Source organism: Primulina huaijiensis, chromosome 13 (genome assembly GCF_012295235.1).
Source record: "Primulina huaijiensis isolate GDHJ02 chromosome 13, ASM1229523v2, whole genome shotgun sequence".
NCBI classification, from domain to species: Eukaryota; Viridiplantae; Streptophyta; class Magnoliopsida; order Lamiales; family Gesneriaceae; genus Primulina; species Primulina huaijiensis.
The window spans coordinates 14,627,454-14,648,994 of record NC_133318.1 but is presented as its reverse complement, the minus strand read 5'-3'; the positions used below and the strand labels follow the sequence as shown (position 1 = coordinate 14,648,994).

Below are 21,541 nucleotides of genomic sequence, written 5' to 3'. Positions count from 1 at the left end.
ATGAAATATTGCCCAAAACCGACCTATTGCCATCCTACAAATGATGGTTCAGAAAATAATACACTTTTTGGAGGTTTGCGAACTTGAGCCCATCATCGTGCTTAGGGGTGTCATTCGAGTGAGTCGGGTGGGTCCAAATCGGGTTGACAAATGATAGTATTAAAAAATTGTTCGATCCGAATCCGAACCCGACTTAATTCGATCAACCCGATTTTTTTTAAAAAAATAATTAAATAAATTTGAAAATAATAATAATAATATTTTAAGTTAAATAAATAATAATAAATTTTTTTTTATATATGATTTAAATTGAAAGTTAATAGTAGAAAATTAAATTTATATTTACTAAATCAAACAAATAATTATTTTTAAAAAATAAAAAATTACAAAATAAATATTAAATGATGAAAATTTGTGATATAAATATATAATATTTTTTGTTCAAACATAAAATATATAAAAATATAAATAATATTTATTAATTACATATATTTTTTAAAAAACTTTAAATTTTTGGACAACCCATATTGACCAGAACCCGACATCGATTATTTTTTCAAGTCAGATATCGAGTCTAGCCTCATTTGTCCCGAACGCAAAATCCTCCGACCCAAACTTTGTTTTTCCGGATCGAATTGGGAGCTCATTTTGACATGCTTTCTAAGTCCATTTTCACTTATGTTTTCTGGGCTTTTTGAAATAGTGAGATGCTGGGCTTATGGGCTTTTATAAAAGATTGCATGTTGGCGCAGAAAAAGACCACCGTCACTCGTTCGAAGGAATCGGCAGCGCAACACCACAGAAGAAGCGCGACGACAACGCTGGCGTAGGGTTCTGTGGTTTTCAGGAAGAGCGCGACAAAAGCGAGTTGATGAAGGGTTTGGCTGCTTTGCTCCTTTACAAACCGTAGTTTTGTTTTTTTGGTTATGGAGCCGTGGCTTTATGCCATGATGAATAGAGAAGGAGAAAACTTGGGTGAGAAAATATTTATTCTCAGTATTGTTAAAGATGTGTGCAATAAATAGGATATAAAAGAGTAATTCGTGCAATAATTCTAGCCTAAATAGTAGTGACAGATTCTAATTTATTGGAAATGCCAATTCACAATCCCTAATTTATCGACACCTATACTTCCAAATCTGTTGTTTATGGTGTCAACATCTAATGATTCTCATTTTGAGCGTGTTGATTCAGAGAGCAGGATGGATTTGAGGGATTCAAAAGACAGCGTCAAGGAACCCATGGTTGAGAGCCGTGATATAAAGTCTGAATCGAGGGAATTGCAGCAGAGCGCTAAATGTGATAAATATAATAGCAGAAGTGATGATTGTAAAGATGTGAAGCATGAAAAGGATGCTTCTTCTGAACTTAAGGGCGATGCAAAGCTGGATAAGGATGGTAGCAATGAATCTAACAGTCACGTGAGTTGGAACGATTTGAAGGAACACCGACCAAAACTTTACAATGATGCCCCTGGAGGAAATGCAGAGATCTGGCATCCATCTCGTACAAGTTTTCATGGACCAGCTGATACTTCAAAGGAAGGCTTAACTATTGACGGGCGGGACTTTACTGAAACACATGAAGCAGTTGGGGAGAACAAGGTTGACATGAAAGTGGATGATATATTCAAAGACAAAGATCGGAAGAGGAAAGAACTGAAGCACCGTGACTGGGTGGAAAGGGACAGAGATAGAAGTGATCGTCGTAACATATTGCAACCTGGTAACAGTGGCAGTGAGAACAAAGTTTCACTTAGGGATGAAAGAGAATCCGAGAGGTGGGGAACCGAAAAGAAAGATCCTCTGAAAGACAAGGATAAACTGAACGAAAGGGACAAGGATCATATAAAGAGGGAGTCATGGAATGTCTCTGAGAAAGAGGTTTCGCATAGTGAGAAACAATTGGTAGATAATTCTGGAAAAGTTGTGGCTGAAGACATTTCAAGTTCAGAGCTACCGAAGAAAGAGACTGATAGGGAAGTAAGAGATAGGAAGAAGGAAAGAGATGCAGATGTAGAATCAGAAAAACCTGATAAACGCAAGTATTATGATAAAGATTCTGAGGAAGGATGCATGGTTTCTGATGTGGTTACCGAAAGGGAAAAAGAAATTTTCGTTTCTGGAGTTCATCAGCGAAAAAGGATGCTTCGACCAAGAGGCAGTCCTCAGACAGGAAGCCGTGATCCACGTTTTAGGCCCTGTACCAATGATACTGAAGGGTATGCCTTTTTCATTTTATCTAGTGACATATGGAATCATGAGAATGTTCGTTATATCCTTCTGAATATTTTCTTGTGTTTAGATTGTTATGTTCACGGTAGACTCAACATTTTACTTCGAGATCTAATTACAAGAACATCCAAATGTGTTGTCTAATAGATTATGGTGATGTGTCGTATCTTCTTAATTAGAAGTTATTCCAGCAAAAAGCACGTGGAGTTACTAGAAAAACATGTTACAATATTTGTTTTCATTTTTCTCGAGTGTCAGATGGTTTTTAATAATCCACGGCATGTTTATTATTGGTAGCTACATTAATGAATGTTAAAGCTGTTAGATGCTGTCAATTACTTTCCATTCTTGTAAAGCTGTCAATATACGCGGTGAAGGTCAATGGCGTCATATTTTCACGGATTATGTTGTGTCACGACTTTTGGGGTGATGCAATGAATTTGTGTGATTTCAAGTCTTTTGGGACGTGACACATTGGATTATCCAATTTCATGTATCTTACATTATGTAGGCGTAGAATAATTATTTTATAGAAATAGAAAGAAACTTGTTAAAGGAATACACCTTTATTCTTACATAAAAAAAGAGTGTACCATTCTTAGTGGTTTTAGTTCCATATTGAAGACTATTGCTAACGCTATTACATATTTTAGCAGGGTAAACAAAATATAGACATCAAATCAGAATATACTGACGTTATGGCTACCCAAGGTTCTAGAATTCACTAGGTGCTAGTCAGGCGCCAGACCATCGTCTAGGCCGTCTAGGCGCCGCTTTGCGAATTCCATGAAATCAACATAATAAGATGAAGTTTGGTGTGTCACGACAAACCGACACATTGCATTTCTTGTTGGACTTTGGATTAGGGCCTATAAAAAATTACACTTCATTTCTTTTTTAGTTGGGCTTTTAATTTAAATTAAAATTCCAAAAAACTTTTTTAAAAAAAGCCAAAAAAAATCCCAAAAAAGGTAATTTTTCAGGCGCCTCTCCCCGACTAGCACTTTTTCAGTGCGGTCGGTCGACGCCTATGCCAAATTTTAATGTAAACATTTATGTCACAATAGTAAGAACACAACCAAGTGCATAAAGGAAATTTAACTTTATTGCATGCGTTTGCTGCTGATCGAGGTGGCTTCGTGTAAGATCTCCCCAAGGGGAAAGGGGATTCGGAGTGGGCTGCTTTGAGGCAGAGAGAGGAGTCTGCCGTCAAATAGCTCGTCTCCCCGCCCCATGGAAGCGCCGTTTCTCTCATCAACACAACTCCTCCCACTTCTATGTATGTCCTCTTGTTTTCGATTTCTAAAATCTACTCAGCAGTGAGTTTACTTTGACCCCATTAATTATACTGAATTAGTGATCTATTGTGCTCTACAATTTATTACATTTACTATTTATTACATTTGGAAGACAAAAAATTTACCGAGTCCCTGATGTAAACAAAGAAAATATTTATTTAATTCAGAGATAAAGCCAGCAAGTTGATTTTTTCCTTCTATTATGTTTTATTACTTTCATTGAATTTCTAATGTCAAGATTTATATGAGGGAAATGTTGTTAACTAAAAGTGGAATTTTTTTTTCACCCTTAAGTTTCTCTCCTCCTCTATCCCAACTGGTGGAGTGTGAACAATGTCTTCTTTTGTCTTAACGGTGAAAGTAGGCAGTGATATGAAAGTAAAATTCATTGATGCAGAACAATCGCGATACATGTGATATCTACCCAACCCTCTTAACTTCTAGAAGATAAACTGTTGACAAATGAATTCATATTTAAACATAAATAAACTCAATCCTAATTCCTAATTAGATAAATATCTGGAAAATTATCATTCAACATCTTTCATTCTCTTAATCATTAGTCTGCTTGTCTATTATGCTTGCTTTCATCGACTCTTCATACAGTTGATGTGACACTGATAGTAATAATATTATACCCGGACTCAACCTTTTCAATGGTTGTTTACATTATGCTTGAAAATTTCTTTGATGTTGATCTTTTGTAGGTGAAGTTTACTGTTGTGATGAACCAATGTGATGTTTATCCTTGGTTTTGGCTGTATTAACCATTTTTCCTTGTTTTTATGCAGGTCTCAAGGTAAGTTACCTTTTCCATCTGTAAATCTTGACTGGCTTTATCAAACAGGAAGTCTACTCCCTTTGCTTTCGCTATGTTGTGTGCCACTGAAATGTGTGAAGACATTTTCTTTATGTTTTTTTCTATTTTGGGTTTGAAATTTGAACCGTATACCTACCCAAGACATTTCACTTGGAGGATGAATTCTTGAAATGAATGAAGATAATTTAAGTAGAGTTGGAATCAATATTTTTTCATGTTAACCAGGTTTTCAATTGACAAAATTTACTCTATCTCGCATTTTTATCTTTCTTAGTCTACAATGTGTAGATAGCTAAGATGGTTTGCTAGTCAAATAATCATTTATTTGTGGAGAAAGACTACTTATTTGGATGCTCTTCATCCATCAAACTGACCAATGCAATGCTGATTTCATATTTATATTTTACATTCATTTGGTTTAGCGCTCTGTCACATAAAGTAAATCTTCTTTTCAAGAGATATTTGAGTTGATAGCAAGCAAAAAGTAATCTGACCATTTGTTCAAGGAAACTGATAATCTTTTATTTATTGCACACACTCCTTAGTCTTTGGATTAATCTTGACTTGATAGTTACTCCAACAGACTATCTTTTATTTGACAATCGATCTGTCCTTTCGTTATCTAGGCTTAATAGGTATTTATAAGTTCAGTGGTGCATTTGTTTTCTAATCAGAATAAATTATCAGTAGCCTACCCAGCCTTTCATTGTGTTCAGTGCTGGATAATGCCAAGACACAAAATCTTCCTTTATGTTATTATATTGCTCATGAATTGTTTGGGTCAATTTTCAGGTAAGCCAGATATGTCCTGTGTTGTTTATAAAATTGGTGAGTGCATGCAAGAGCTGATAAGGCTGTGGAAGGAATATGAATCGTCTCCAGCCGATGAAGCATCTCAAAATGGTCCTACTTTGGAAATCCGGATACCAGCTGAACATGTTACTGCTACTAATCGGCAAGTAAGAATATGATCCATTTATTTAATATTTGTATTATGTGGTAATTATGTGTACACATATGATCAATTTGAATTCTGGTGGCAATTTTTTTTAGCTTTTCATAGTCTCCGTGCTTTAGCTTTGTGATTCTTTGGACTGTGATGTTCCATGATGTATCTATATAATTGTTTCATTAACATACAAGAGAAATAGGAGTTTAATCAAGATAGGTCTATCTTCTGCGGATGACATAGATTGAGGAAAAAAGTTCTCCTTGGAGCATTTGAATTAACTTGATACACCTCTTTTATTTGAAATGGATTATTTTGACTTGGTTTAACGTTTGTTAGTTTATGCACATCCATATATCTGTACAATAAACCAACATATTAGTTCAATGTTGAGTTATATGTATTAATGCTAGCAATGTATGAAATGAACATTTGGTGAGGCCATGTATTTCGAGATGGTGAGAATCGATTTGCCTTTGAACTTCATAACATGTAGATATAACTTGTAATTTCGAAAACTTATGATAGAAAATGTTCCCTTCCAAGAATAAAACTGACCATGCTTCAAATTCCCCGACTTAATTTCCAGAAATACATTTCAGGGAAATGCTTTCTCGAAACACTTGAGAGTAATTACATATCCTAAGTTCCTTGAGGATATGGTTTCCTTTATTTTGATTCTGCTGTTTGTTTTTTATCTTCCATCATTTTTTCAACTTCTAGAAACAAGTTCTTTGCAGGTGAGGGGTGGGCAGCTGTGGGGAACAGATGTATATACTGTTGATTCTGATTTGGTGGCTGGTATATGTTGTGTTAATTTTATGCTATTTGCAGTCTATGTATTTAAAAACCCAACAAGATCTTTCTGATATTGATTGACTAATGCAGTTTTCTGCTTTTTAGTTCTTATGCATGCAGGCTATTGTCGCCCAACTGCCTCTCCTCCTCCATCTGCTGCTCAGGAGCTACGTGCTACTATCCGAGTCTTACCTCCGCAAGATTGTATGTTCAAACAATATCCTGTCTGTAAAATATTGAACTCTTTTAGACATAGTTCTGTATCAAGTCATTCAGTAAACAAGTAGATTTGAATTGTGACTCTACAATTTTTCCTTTCTCCTTGGATAGAGGTGGTTGTATAAATAGTTCAAAACAATTTGAAGTTCATTCATATATGGCTTCAGCTAATAAGAAGATATGCAGTACAAGAGACTGCATCCTACCTAACACTTCATTTTATCCCCTCGACCAGCTGCATTTATCTTTGGAATTACACTTTATTTCTTGTTTCTGCTTCTCTTAAATATGGAATTGAGAACAAAACTGGATTTTTTGGTTATACTGAAATAGCTGTTTTCTTGTGGAACAGTGTGATTACTTAATTTTTAATTGTTGAACTTTTTTTAGGGGATTTTTCTTTTGCATTTTACACTCGAATCTGTTATGAGGACCCCTACCCATTCAAACACGGGTTTCATTAGATTGACTTTTGAACAATTACATGTATCTCTGTTCATCTATGTTTTGATCTCCCGACTCACATAGGAATCATCACTTTATTTGATTCCTATAGTTTGTGTTCTCAAAATATCGATGTTTCTTTTTATTTTTTTATTTTTTTATTTTATGTTACATGTATCTCTGTTCATATATATTTTTGAGCTCCTGACTCACCTAGGAATCATCACTATATTTGATTCCTAAAATTTGTGTTCTCAAAATATTGATGTTTCTTTTTTATTTTTATTTTTTATTTTCAGTTTAGGACGCCCGTGTTGTGCAGATGAAAATCTGTTTATATATCAGTGTTAGTGAAGGGCATGAATTCTATTTTCTTAATTGTATGGTGAAAACAGTATCCATTGGACACTTGAAGCTGGTGTTCATATTGTTTTCTGCATTTTAACGTTTTTGGGTCTGGTCACGAGACTCACAACCATGGACCCGTATTGGATTTCTGCATATGTTTCCATAATCTTTCATACCGACATTTATGGTTACTGGTGTCATGTGGATGCATCTTTTAAATTCTTTTGAGGCTTTACGTATGGTATATGACAGTATGGATAAAAATGGAATGTGTGACATCAGGCATAATTTGGTTTAGTGTCATTGTTCTATGCACATAGTGGTATTTGTCTTTCGTGGTAAATTTGATTCCTCACCATTTACATTTTTAAGGTTACATTTCTACATTGAGGAATAATGTTCGGTCACGTGCATGGGGAGCTGCAATTGGCTGCAGTTATCGTGTTGAGCGATGCTGCATCGTTAAGGTAGGTAATGCATTTTATGTACTATATCCGAGTGTTCCAATCGTCTCCAGGGATGGGGTGGGGGGTTGGTTCACAATACCTGCTTGTGAACTCTATTCTCCTGTCAATTTGAATGGAACAATTTTTTTTTTAATTTCTGTATGCATGGCAGAAAGGTGGTGGGATCATCGAGCTTGAACCTTGTCTTACACATTCCTCAACTATGGAGCCTACTTTAGCTCCGGTGGCTGTGGAGCGCACAATGACTACCAGGGCTGCTGCTTCGGTATTGGCTTTTTAATGTTGACTGCATTTTGTCCGGATCCAATAACTGTCCACAAGTTTCCATTGTGATGTACACCTATATGCTATTTGTCAAAGCTGCTTGATTGCTCATGTAGTTGGATTTCATGTAATGGTTCTTTTTCTTGTTGTTCGTCGGATTTTACTTTGACATGCAAAGTAGCGCATGATATTCACCAGTTTTTTTTCCCTGAAGGTTCATTCTTTTTACTGGGAAATATCTTGCATGCCCCAGGACTCATTTTTAGAAAATGTCAATTATTTGAATTCCATGTCTCTCACAACCCTCTTTAAGTTCCAGATTCTATTAAAATCAGGCTGATCTGTAATAACTTTACAATCTCTCAGTCACTAGCAGGATCTATTTATAAGTTGCTTTGTTTATATAATTTTGGTGTTCGACTTTTGCATGTAATTGAACTTCACTTAACACATTGTTTCTATGCCTCCTGTTTTCACGCTCAAGAACGCATTGCGCCAGCAAAGATTTGTGCGTGAAGTTACAATTCAGTTCAATCTCTGCATGGAACCTTGGTAAGTGTACGCTCATCTTTTAGTTGATTACTTTCTCAAGCTTTATCTCTATTACTATATTCATTCATGTTTTTTGTTTTTGTTGAATGGGGAAATACAAATCTTTTCCAAATAATTAGTGATTAGGTTTGATTATTGTTTGTTTTTTAAAGTCTACTTAATCTTCTAGAGATGGGACTTCTAGTTTGAGTAAACTATGCGGATAAATCTTTATAAATTGATATCTTTTATCAGATTTATTGATTGAATTCTTCTGAATAATATTCTGCACTTCCAAACCCTATGTGCATTCCTACTTTTGGTACATGGTATCAGAGACCGTGAGCGATCAATGACATGTGGCCTCTTCCTCTTTCGATTCTTTGTCCCCTACACCTCCCACAGTCCGGGAAGGGCTTTCCGATAATACACACATTCCAATCACCAATCATAAATGGCCAAAATTATCTTCAATGGTCCCAATCCGTGATGATGTTTATCTGTGGGAAGGGCAAGGTAGATTTTTTATCAGGCGCACGCCACTGCCCAGCAAAGGATGACTCTTGATTCAAACTCTGGAAGGCCGAAAACATGGTGATGTCGTGGATAATTACCCCATGGCACCCTATATTGGAGAGAATTTTATGTTGTATCCCACGGCAAATGACATCTGGGAGGCTGCTAAAACACTGCTGAATTATTCGAGACATATAACATCCTCCATGAATTCAAACAGGGAGATGCACCTGTCACCCAATACTTCACCATGCTTACTTGTTATGGCAACAACTAGCCCTATTCGAGTTGTACGATTGGAAGTGTCTGACAGATGATGCTCGCTATAGGGCTGTTGTGGTGTAGAAACACGTATTTAAATTTTTTATGGGCCTAAATTCTCAAGTAGATTATGTCCGCGACCCGATCCTCGTGACCAAGCCACTACCAAACTTGCGTGCAGCGTTTTCTGAAGTATGTGACAGAGAGAGCACGAGGAAATTGATGTTGGGTTCTTTGCCTACTGCCACAACTGTTGAAGGATCTTCCCTCGCCATCTCCCAACACTTTTTGCTTAATTACCACCATCTGCCCTTCCAATCTGCAATGTCCAACCTCAAGCAACAAAATGCGCAATGGGAGACCTTGGTCTGAAAAATGCAAAAGACCCAACCATACATTGGAGACTTGTTGGAAGATTCATGGCAAGTCTACTAACTAGAAACCCACACGTGAGAGATGCGCCAATTTTGCTACAATGGAGAGTTCCACTCCTGAACATCAACCTTTTAGTATGGAACAACTTGAGATGCTTTTAAATTACCAAATAACAATTCCTTGTATATTGGCACTAGGAGTGTGGCACACAAATGTATTGCTCCTAACAATATTTTCATAACCAGATTATCCGGACCGATAATTGAACCCGTTAACCCTTAAAAAGTGGTTCAACTGGTCCGACAATTTCCACCAGACGGTCAAACCAAATTAATAAAAAATATATAGTTATATTTATTTTGTATAGTAAATAAAATAGTTATATTTAGTATTTGTTATTTTTTTTATTAAATTTTAAAGCTGAAAAATACAACAAATGTCCAAATAAATGCAGGTGAAATTGTGTTTTAATGAAATCAAAGACCAACGGCCTGTTTTTTGGTTTTTATCGGTTTTACCTTTTCCTACGGTTTTAGATTGTTCGATTGCTTTTCCAGGTTTTAGTGCATATCCGAACCGATCAGGTCAACGGTTCCCTGGTCGACCGGTCCGACCAGCCACTCCGGTCCGTTTCCAAAAAAACACTGGCTCCTAATGCTTTCTTAGCACAACACGTGTTACCTGATTTTGGATCATTGATTTAGATGCATCAGCACGTATGACTGGGAATCTGAAGCTCTTTAAATCCTACATCCCGTACATGGCCTATGTTTTTATGAAAATTGCGAATGGGTCGAGCTCTACATTGTTGGGTCAGGGACAATCATTTTCTCATAATTTCTCTCCATTCAGTTTTGTTTGTCCCAGATCTGGATTGTACTGGATTGTATTCTATTATTTGCCTGCTGCTTGAATCGAGATCTTAAGTGCACCACTGAATTCTTGTCTTTCGGGACCTAGCATTGGGGAAGACGATTGGTAGAGCTGATTAATGTGATGAGCTGTATTTCCTCAGAGTGTCATCTATCCCATCACCATTGGCGTGGAGCAATAGTTGTTTGGTTTGCGATTCCTTAGTTAATAAGGATAGTGATATTTTGTTATGGCGCAATAGGTTAGGTCATGCAGATGATATGTTGACAAATAGCCCTTGTTCTCTTTCTATCCTTATGGGATTGAAGTATCGCTGTACATTAATTGTCTCCTTGATTTTTGTGCGAACAATGGCTTCCAACTCATCTCTTGAAACATCTCATAAACTCGTGTTTCCATTTATTATGTGGGTAGTGTATACTATAGTATAAGGAGTAGCCTTATTTACTACCAAAGATCGTGCCAGCTCTTTAATTAATTGGGCCCAACCTATATACCTGCTGCTAGGTCGGCTGCCTAAGATCCCACTCCCAATTCCATCATTGGGCTTATTAAAATTGCCCTCATCTCGCCTTCCACCAAGATATCCTCCCTCGGGTAACACCAGCTCAATTGGCAGCCCTTCCACAGTATGTCTCAGCAACCCTAACAGTTTAGATCCACAATCCGCCACACCTTCCTCTCTCAAGCCCTCGGCTACAGCTTCTTCCTGCTGTTGCGACAACCCATCTGCTGCTTCTTTCCTTCTCTGTTTAGTCGAGCGATTACACAAAGCGCTTCCCTCCCAACTGCTTCCCCTCCGAAGACATCAATTTTAGTACACCTGGATTAATTGCTTTTCGACAACAATACCTTTTGATCAATTTCTCTGTGAGCCATTCACAATTAAGGCTTGAATTATTCTTCCCATTTTTCGAGAACCAATGGATCTTCAAGCTCTGCGTGCTAATGTTCACCATGGAATGACCGAGCTGCTTCATTTTCCATGTAGCTGCAGGCTTCATCTTCATGGAATCTGCTACCGAATTGAACTTGACTTTGCTTCTTAGATATATTCTCGCAAAACCCACCCGTAGCCTCGAGATATGGTGCAATCCATAAAGCATAACCCCATCCAAGCATATATCTATCTCATAAGACCAGATAAATCCACTCCATAATTTCAATCTTCGGATTTGTTTTCTTCGATCTGCTCGAGTTCGCAGCATTTGACTCAAGTTATTGCCCCGATCAATGTTCTAAATTGGCGCTAGGCGCTAGGCGCTAGGCGCTAGGCGGAGGCCAGCCGCACCGATAAGGTGCTAGGCGGCCAGCCCAGGCGCTAGGCGGGCCTGGGCGCACCTTTAAATGGGCCTGGGCGCACCTAGGCCAAAATTTTATTTTTTTAAATGGGCTTCTTGGCCCACTAGGTCTGCTGCTTTTCTTTCTGGGCTGCTGCGTTTCTTTCTTCTCGTTGTTTTCCACAGGCACTCCTCGTTCCAAAAAAAGAGAAACTCCTCGTTCAAGGACTCCATCTCGTTCCAGAGGCTCAAGTTATTCTTTCTTCTCACTTTCTTGCATATATTTTTTCTCCCTGATTATCGTTCCAACACTGCATCAAGGTGTTTGTTCTATAACAGACAAATGAGTTGCTTCTTAGTCGAAATTCTTGATAAAACATTGCTGGGAATTTTCTAATTCTGGATTCAAGAACTCAACATCATCTTGTATGTTGCATTTGTTGATGGTCAAAATGCATTGTCCTTTAATATATGTAGCGTTATCGAAATGTGGTGTTTAACAGAATCCTTTTATTTCAGACTAAACATTAGACATGAGTGGTATGTTTCCCAAAACTTCTTAATCGATCTCCCTATCATAGTCCGAGCCTTTAAGATAAAGTAGTTTTCGACTAAATTGCTGATGATGATTCTTTCGTGTATATTTCCTAAAGTGTAGATGGTAAACTCCACATAGATTGTGGAGCTTAACAGAATCTTTATTTCTTTTACCGCACCAATATTTTCAAATCAATATTTTTTTGTTAATTTAATGGATGAAGCCACATGGAAATGTGTACATTATGTTGTTCTTTAACCTCTTGTCGAGCAACTTCTAGACCAAGTTCCGGAGCATGGAAATCCATTAGGCATTAGCTGCTCAAGATGGATGACTTTAAGTCTGGTCAATGGAGTAGTGTGCTTTATACTTATTAGCTGACCTATGGAGTACTGTGCTCTTTTCATTATGTTTGCATTAGCTTAGCTATTGTTGATCCTGTGCTTGCATTAGCTTAGCTTAGCTCTTCTTAAATATAGACACTTGCAGGTATAACAGACAAATGAGTTGTTCTTTTCATTATGCTTGACATCAAAGTTTTTGGTCTCAACTTTTTTTATTAATCTGTTGATATAGACACTTGCAGGTTAAACTTTTAAGTGTTTCGTATTCAGCAAGGTTTGGAGGGTAACAATGGCAAGCAATCCATCGTCGACTGCATCCTTTACTCAGCCTGAATTTGGGATTCTTGAGAGAAAGTCAAATGACATCGGATGGGAGTTTGGTATCTTGACTGATCCTAAGAACCTCGACAAAGTTGAATGTAAGTTGTGTGGGAAAATGATGTCCGGTGGAGTGAATAGAATCAAGCAGCACATAGGAAATATACCTGGAAATGTATCTGGTTGTCGAAATGCATCTCAAGGAGATCGTAATAAGTGCAAACAGGCTATTTTAGAAGGGAGGAACAAAATGAAAAACAAAATACTGGAAGAAGGAAGTTATAGAGCGGAGGTGAATATTTCTATAGACGAAGAAGAAGATGCTGAAATTGAAGGGATAGATGAAATTAAAAAGCCTCATCCATGGATAGATATGCATCGATGATTACTCCAGAAAATGTAAGTTCAAGTGGGAGTAAAGTGCTTCGCCAAAAAAATATCAATGAGGCTCTTTTCAAAGAGAGAACTCAACAAGTTCAACAATATGTTGGGAGATGGGCTTATGAAATTGGAATCCCATTCAATGCTCTTGATAATGATTGCTTCAAGCAACTAATGGAGGCAGTAGGTCAATTTGGACCAGGGTTCAAGCATCCAACTCAATATCAACTTAGAGAGCCACTTTTGAAAGCAGAAGTTGAAAGAACAAAGAAACTGTTGAAGAAGCACAAAGAAGAATGGGCAAAAAATGGGTGCTTGATTATGACAGATGCATGGAGTGATAGAAAAAGAAGAAGCATATTAAATTTTTGTGTTAATTGCAAGGAGAGTACTGTATATTTAGAGTCTAAAGAGTCTTTAGACGAGGCACATACAGCTGGACTTATTTTTGAGTATGTTGACAAGTGTGTTGAACAAGTAGGAGCTCAGAATGTTGTTCAGATTGTAACAGACAATGCCACCATGTGTGTTGAACAAGTAGGAGCTCAGAATGTTGTTCAGATTGTAACAGACAATGCCACCAACAATATGGCTGCGGCTAAATTGATAAAAGAAAAGCGGCCTGGGATTTTTTTGGATTTCATGTGCAAGTTGATATGCCATGTTTAAGGGCCATGTTTACAAGTGATATGTGGGAGAACTGTAAATGGTCAAAGACAAACAAAGGGAAATTGACTTACTCTACTGTGATGAGCATGAGTTTTTGGAATGGTGTGACATTTTGTTTGAAAATATTTGCTCCTTTGGTAAGAGTTCTCCGATTGGTTGACGGAGATAGAAAGCCATCCATGGGGTTTCTATATGGAGAGCTTCTTCGAGCTAAAGAAGATATCAAGGTGGCCTTGAACTATGTCGAATCAAATTATCAACCTATCATAGTGATTATTGAGTCAAAAATGAAGGATAGACTTGATACATCATTGCATACCACAACCTTTTGGTTGAATCCCTACTTTTACTACAAAGATAGTTCTATTGCTCTTTATGGAGAGGTCGCGGCAGGGATTTTTGAATGCATGGAAGTTTTGCATGCCGATGAGTTTGAACTGCAAGATACAATTATTAACAAAGAATTTGCAAAATATAGAGATAAGACTGGGTTATTTGGAAAAGCATCGGTTGTAAAAGCATGTGAAAAAAATGACGATACATTTGATCCATGTACATGGTGGAGTACCTATGGTGCTCACACACCCAACTTGCTAAGAGTGGCATTGATGATTCTTTCATTAACTACAAGCTCATCTGAGTGTGAAAGAAATTGGAGTGCATTTGAAAGAGTAAGTTTAAACTTTAATTAAAATAATTTATTAATAATTTTTAAAGTGTATGTGCATATTCATAACTATACTAATTACTTTCTCGATTTTTTTTAGATTCATACGAAGAAAAGAAATAGGTTGGATGTCAATAGGTTGAAAAATCTAGTATATGTCCAATTTAATGCTAGATTGTTTAACAAGCAAAAAATAGAGAAAGAGAGGAACGTCGACGTCCTTCTTGAAAAAGATGCTTCAAATGTACAAGGTTGGATTGTGGATGGTGGTGATTTTGTGTCCGATGAAGAACAAGTTGTTGAAAATTTCGGAGAAGAAAAAGTGGAGTAAATTTGGGATGACACATTAGACTATTTCATTGTGAATTTTGGAATAAATCTGAATTCTTTCTTATTTTATTGAGATGACACATTAGACTATATTCAGAATATTTTGAAGTTATTTTAAATTTGATGTTATTGTGTTGAAGTTCTAGTATGTGATTTATTTTGTTTTGATTCCGTAGAATCCGATTAACGGCACCTAGTCTCCGCCTAAGCGGCCTAGCGCCCGACTGGCGCCTAGCGAATTTTAGAACCTTGGCCCCGATGCAATCGCACCACTCAATTGGCCCATTCCTGATCTTCATATGGATGGCTCCGTTAACTCCATGAGTTTATCTTGCAGCAATTGTTTCAGAAGACCAGTTAAGTGGTCAAGCCTTCTGTTGATAGAAACCATGTGTCCTTTGAGCGACGAGACTTATAGTTCCAGAGCTTCCACCCTCGACTCGAAACTAGTGTCCATGGCAGGTTGGACCAGTGTTGAATTGAAAACTACAAATCTTATCCGAATAATTAGTGATTAAGATAGATTATTATTTGTATTTTAAAGTCTACTTAATCTTCTAGAGATGGGACTCCTAGTTTGAGTATATAAGGTAGATAGATATTTATAAATTGATCTTTTGCATCCTGTTTATTGATTGAATTTTTCTTAATAACATTCTGCACTTCCAAACCCTGTGCGTTCCTACTTTTGCTGCACTTCTTAATGTGTTTTTGCTTCCTTTGCTTTTAAAATGAAAAAAGTTTTCATGGTGCAGTAACCAGTATAATCCATCCCACTAGTTAGACACAGTTTTGTTGAATTGCAAATTTGGTTTACTCTGAAGGCACGAATGAACCATCTTATTTTCATCTTTATTTTGGCGTCACGATGACTTACTATAGATTTAGGGACACCATGTGGCCGCACCACTTTTTTCATAGATTTTTCAACGACGGTTTTGTCCGAGAAAGAATGTTGCAATAATTGATAATGTCCATATGTGGACAATCGACCAACCACCACCATTATTGGTGGTTGCAACAACCCATCAGGCGAGATTGCCTGATACTTCTGCCTTTGACACTCGAGGCATTCTGCCACAAAATTCATAATATCCTTCATCCCCAACAAAAAAAAAAAAACTACTGGAAACCCGCTTCAAAGTTTTTTAAGTCCCAAAATGCCCCTTAAGTGCCGCTTCATATTTTATTCATGGAAAAACAATGTTTTTGATCAAGCGTGGAGATTCTCTTATGCAAATATTTTTTTAAGGATTTGCATCCGCCATTACCACAAACTTGCATCCCAATAAATATGTCCCCCAATGCTGAATTGCATCACTAATGCCATCAACTCATTTTCATAGGCCGATTTGGTCCAAAGCTCTATCGGCTAGGGCTTTATTAAAGTAGGCAATGGGTTGACCTTCTGTACGATCACAGCTCCCACCCCTACTCCGGAAACATTGCATTCTATGACAAACTGTTGACTAAAATCTGGCATTCGCAATACCGGAGCTGTAATTAAGGCCCCCTTTTATTTTTTGGATGCAGTTTGTGCCTTTTCATTCCAGCAGAAGTTGTTCTTCAACTGATCTGTCAAGGGTTTGGCTATCTTGCCATAATCCTTGACAAATTTTCTAAAGTAACTTCTTTACCAACCCTTGGTGTTTTTGGTTTGTGGCCATTGCTTCACGCATTCAACCTTTTTGTGATCCACAGATCCACCTTGTATGCTGATGACATGTCCCAAATACTCAGTTTGGGTTAAAGCAAATTGACATTTCTTTTGATTTAATAAGAGCTGGTAATTCAGCAAAGCCCTCAAAACTCTGTATTAATATATGATCTTCCCATCCCTCTAAATGCCGTCTTTGGCACATCATCAGGTCAAACCCTTATTTGATGATAACCCAAGCGTAGATCCAGCTTAGTAAATAAGGATGCCCCATGCAATTCTTCAACCACTGGTAATGGATATTTGTCAGCCACCTTAATTTTATCGAGGGCTTGATAATTGACGTAAAACAGCTGGCTCCCATCTTATTTTTAGCCACCGGACTAGAATAAGGGCTTATACTTGGTTGAATTACCCTGCTTTCAACATTTCAGCAACAATCCTCTCATTCCCATCTTTCTGATATGCATATCGGAAACTGGCTGGTCCACACCTTTCTTTAACATGAATGGCTTGGTCACTCACCCTGCTTGGTGGCAACCCATGCGGTACCTCGAAAACATTTGCATATTTAGTCAGCACCCCTTGCAACTTCTCCTCATGCAGTGCACTCACCCCCTGAATCTCTACTTTTCCCTCGTCACTTTCTCATTTAGCTAGCCCTCACTGCCCCACAAAAATCTATGTCAGCCATCTTAATCGTAGAATGTAATGAGACAATTGTTGTATTCAACGATGAATCCCCCTACAATCTCACTTCTCAGTTGCCCAAGGGAAGTTTCATATCCATCTTGGTCCAATTGACCACGAGTCAATACATCCCCTAGAATTTGTTACCAGTCAACCCCCGGTATTAAGTCCACGCCATCCATCTCGAACTGAAAACCCTCAATCTAAAATTGACACACTCCCAAATCTACCTCCCAACTCCCTACACACTTCGTGACAAGCCACTCTACCATCATCGCCCAAAAACACACTGTAAAACTCACACTGTTATCCACCTCCACTCCAACTCCCTAATCAGTTTCTTGGAAACGAAATTGTGGTTGGCATTGCTATCGGTCATTGCCAATGCACTCGCTCCACACAAACTCTCGCCTTCAGCTTCATTATCTTTGGTTGAGTTATTCCCCCAACAGAATACAGGGGAAGTTCCTGCGTGTTGTATTCCGGTTGCACGCACATGATCTTTCACTTTATTTTCTTCCATACCAGATTATTTGTGTTCTTCCCCTTCATCCTCATCTGCCATAATTGTCACGTGCATGGATTTATGTGAGTACTTGTGGAGAGGATGATACGGTTCTCCAAATCTGAGATACAATCCTTTATGAGAATAAATCATGCCCTCACCTTTTTTGATTTGGAATTCGGTTACCTGCTCGGTTGCTCCCTTCTCCACTCCCTTCTCCACTCCCACTTGTATTAGGCCTTTCATCGGCAAGTTAGGGCTAGGTGTTCTGTGGTTTGAATTATCCGCAATGTTATGGGCAGTCATAGGCGCAGAGGGCATTGGCTTATATTTTTGTGAATCTGGTAGTTGGGCCCGCGAAGCCCATCCACCAAAATTCCCCTATTCCCTCCAATCTTAGGCCCATCGAGTATTTAGGGTAACGATGGTCCATCGGAGATCCATCCAACTCCTCTTAGCCAAATCCATCGCCCTCAATATGGTTCGTGGTGCGTGTGTCTTGATTCTCTGCTTCAAATCTTCCTGCATCCCATTCAAGATATACCCAGTGCACTGCTTCTCTGACAGATCTCCAATTTGGCAAGAAGAACCTCAGACTTTTCGTTGTAGTCCTCCACATACTGCTGCCCTTGTTTCAAAGATGCTAGATCTCAAATGTGCTCATGGATTGACGACCACCATATCCCGTCATCAACTCCTCGGCGAATTGTTCCCAGCTTATATACAGAAATTTTTTAGTATTCCATTGATACCAGTGCACTGTAGTTCCTTCCATACATATGTGAGAAATTTTCAACCTATTATTTGGGGCCGTTCCATGGAGTGCGAAGCATTGATCGGCCTCCCTAACCACCCCATTCACAGCCTGGTATGTCAATCCGCTTAATAATTTGCCTAAGCTCTTCAGCGTATTGTAGACTCATTTCATTCTCCTCCAATTTGTTTTGCTGGAGGGGTGATTCTTGTTGCAATTCTTTTTCCCTCGACCGATTCCCATTCCCATTCTCCATATCTGCTTGCAGCTGTTGTTGCGATTCTTTTTCCCTCGACCGATTCCCCTTCCCATTCTCCATATCTGCTTGCAGCTGTTGTTCCACCACCCATTTAAATTCCATAAAGTCACCCATCGTCTTAGTAAGAGTTTGGATGTTGTCTTGTATGTTACATATCAATTTTTCCAATGTTTCCATTTTTGCTTCAGAATGAGTGCTGGCCATGATCCTCCCCTCTCGATTCGTCCTGTCGGACCAGTTGTTATGTTCTTCAAATGAGTAGAAATAAGAATGATAATATTCAAGAAAATGATGTTCGTAATGAGATGAAATGGACTGTAATAATTTTCAATGAAAGTATCCGAGAGTTGCTTCGGTGTACAATATTCTTCCACTATCCCTAGCACTAGGCTAGTCTTTACGCGAAAGTAAATAACAGAATAGAATGCAACTCCCTGCCTCACTCGTCCTCTTTTTTCCTTATTTCCTTCACAGGCCTTCTTAAATCTTCTAAAGTAAACGTTCTTCATTATGGGTCTGCCATCTTCAATGTTCTCGCTAATGGCCTGCCATTTTCTTCTGAGCCCACTTCCTTTTGCTTCATAACACAACATTACTGTGGTAGTTTGTTTCTTCTTTGGTAATGATTCATTATTTTTATTTTTCACCTTTAAAATTAATTATCAATAATTGGTAACCTCGGAATTTTAAGGATGTGTAGTTTTTAGTCAACAAACCATTGTGGTTGTCAATATGTAATTGGCGAAATGAACTCCATAACTTTTATTAGCCTTTTAAGTACATTTATTTTATGCTTCAGCTGTCCTTTTTACTGTATGTTTACTAACTGTTATTATTTTTCTGTAGTCATTGCTTGATACTGCTACATGTTCACTTTCTTTGCAATTTCAACTGTTATCTCAATATTTTGTCAGTCGTCCCTGTACTCCAGAATTTGTATATGTTTATTTTTGCTTCAGTTATAGAATTAGATGTCTACATTATTTTAAGCTGGTTGTAGATCTTGTGGTGTTATCTACTAGAACTTCTAACTTTCCTTCTCCACTTATATATTTTTATGGTAATCCACATTTCAAATTCAGACTTATTTAGCCATGTTTAACCTAACTAAGGGAATCTGTGTGGTTTAATTTTTTTACTATTAGATTACTCGGTATGTTTTACTGTACTCGTAGACTTCATAGATTACTTGATCTTTCCACTTATTCTTGATTTCTGGTGGATTTCTAGGCTTAAATACAGCATAAGTGCTGTTGCTGACAAAGGACTGAAAAAGATTCTCTTTACATCTTCGCGCCTGAAGAAGGGGGAAGTTCTGTACCTAGAAACTCATTCGCAAAGGTGAGGAACTGGAATTAGTTCTTGGGTTTAAAGTTCTTGCAGCGCTTTCAAGCAATTTGTTTGATAATGCTATGTTTCTGCAGAAAGTATTTAAGGGGGATATATTTATTTAAGTCAAAAGCTAATCATGTGCTTCCTATCCTCTCTTTTGAACTTATCCACACGCATGAATCGAAGGAGCAAAGCTCCTTCTGTATGTGTGCAAATTATTCCATGTGTTTTTTCCAGCTAGTTCTGCTGTGACTTCTGGTCTCTTATTAGATTTTCATAGCCACGTACCTACAGTCTCTGAGGAAAGCCTATCACCGGTTGGTTAAATATAATTGCTGTATATGTTGATTTTCTCTTTTCCAAGTTCTTAATCATGTAAATTTATTGTTTCTTCTGCCATTTTTGATCATTGATTCAGTGTTAATGGATGTAATTTTTTGCTTGCATTTCGATTATTATCTTTATGGTGATGTGGATTGTCAATATAGATTCTCTTACACTACGCTTTGACAATTTTCGAACCCCTGTCTGTCTTTTAGGTATGAACTTTGCTTTAATATGGAGAAAGTAGTCAAGGTCCCAGCAACACCATATCTACATGGATCAGAAGCTGGAAGAACAGAAACTTACAACTCACATCATTCTAACGGTGAAAGAAATGTTTCTGATGGTGAGAGCACCACAGTGGATGTATTTCGATGGTCACGCTGTAAAAGATCTCTTCCTCAAAAAATATTGCAGAACATGGGAATTCCATTGCCTGTTGAATATTTGGAGGTAAACATTTCTTGCCAGTCTTTTCTGTCCAGATGTAAGATATGTAAATGTTATACTTTTTTATTATAATAATAATTATTATTTCTTTGGTGGGGGAATGCCATATACGGAATATCTTCTGATTTGGGTAGGTGTTGGAGGAGAACCTTGAATGGGACGACATATCATGGTCACAAACTGGGGTTTGGATTGCTGGGAAAGAATATGCACTTGCTCGGGCACACTTTCTCTCCCCGAGTTAGACATCACTACTCAACCGTTGGTTTCCGAATTGTGTTTATTGTGTCTTTCCTTTATTTGTTGAATTTATGAAGAAAATGGGAATTGGTGTACGTTGAGATAAAAAAAACATTGCTTATGGTCCCTCCATGTTAATTTCTTTTTCTGTTTCTTTTTTCTTTCCTTTTCTTTTCTTTTATTTGCTTTCGCAATGAAATAATGGGTAGGTATAAATAATATGGTNTCAGACGGTAGTGTGGAACAATGGTGAGGAATGGTTATGAATTTAATTGTTCAAAACATCAATTGTGAATATGATTTGTAAGTTCTTAAAATTAATTATTCGATAATTTTATGTATTTTTATCGAATAATGATTATTTTTAGGAGTTGAAATTAAAATAATTAGTAAAGTTTTTAAAATA

The 21,541-nt window shown here is 37.6% G+C and overlaps 1 protein-coding gene across 1 annotated transcript; it reads left to right on the top strand.

Annotated features, from left to right (window-relative positions):
- The first annotated feature begins 744 nt into the window (after positions 1–744).
- On the top strand, positions 745–21,261 carry LOC140991550 (uncharacterized). The gene is made up of 12 exons (XM_073461555.1): positions 745–975; positions 1,195–2,221; positions 4,324–4,331; positions 5,145–5,311; positions 6,042–6,102; positions 6,205–6,303; positions 7,483–7,577; positions 7,729–7,842; positions 8,326–8,393; positions 20,020–20,130; positions 20,661–20,898; positions 21,030–21,261. Exons 1-12 carry the CDS (start codon positions 927–929, stop codon positions 21,138–21,140), a joined length of 2,148 nt encoding a protein of 715 aa, XP_073317656.1. The 5' UTR covers positions 745–926; the 3' UTR covers positions 21,141–21,261.
- The last annotated feature ends 280 nt before the right edge of the window (positions 21,262–21,541 follow it).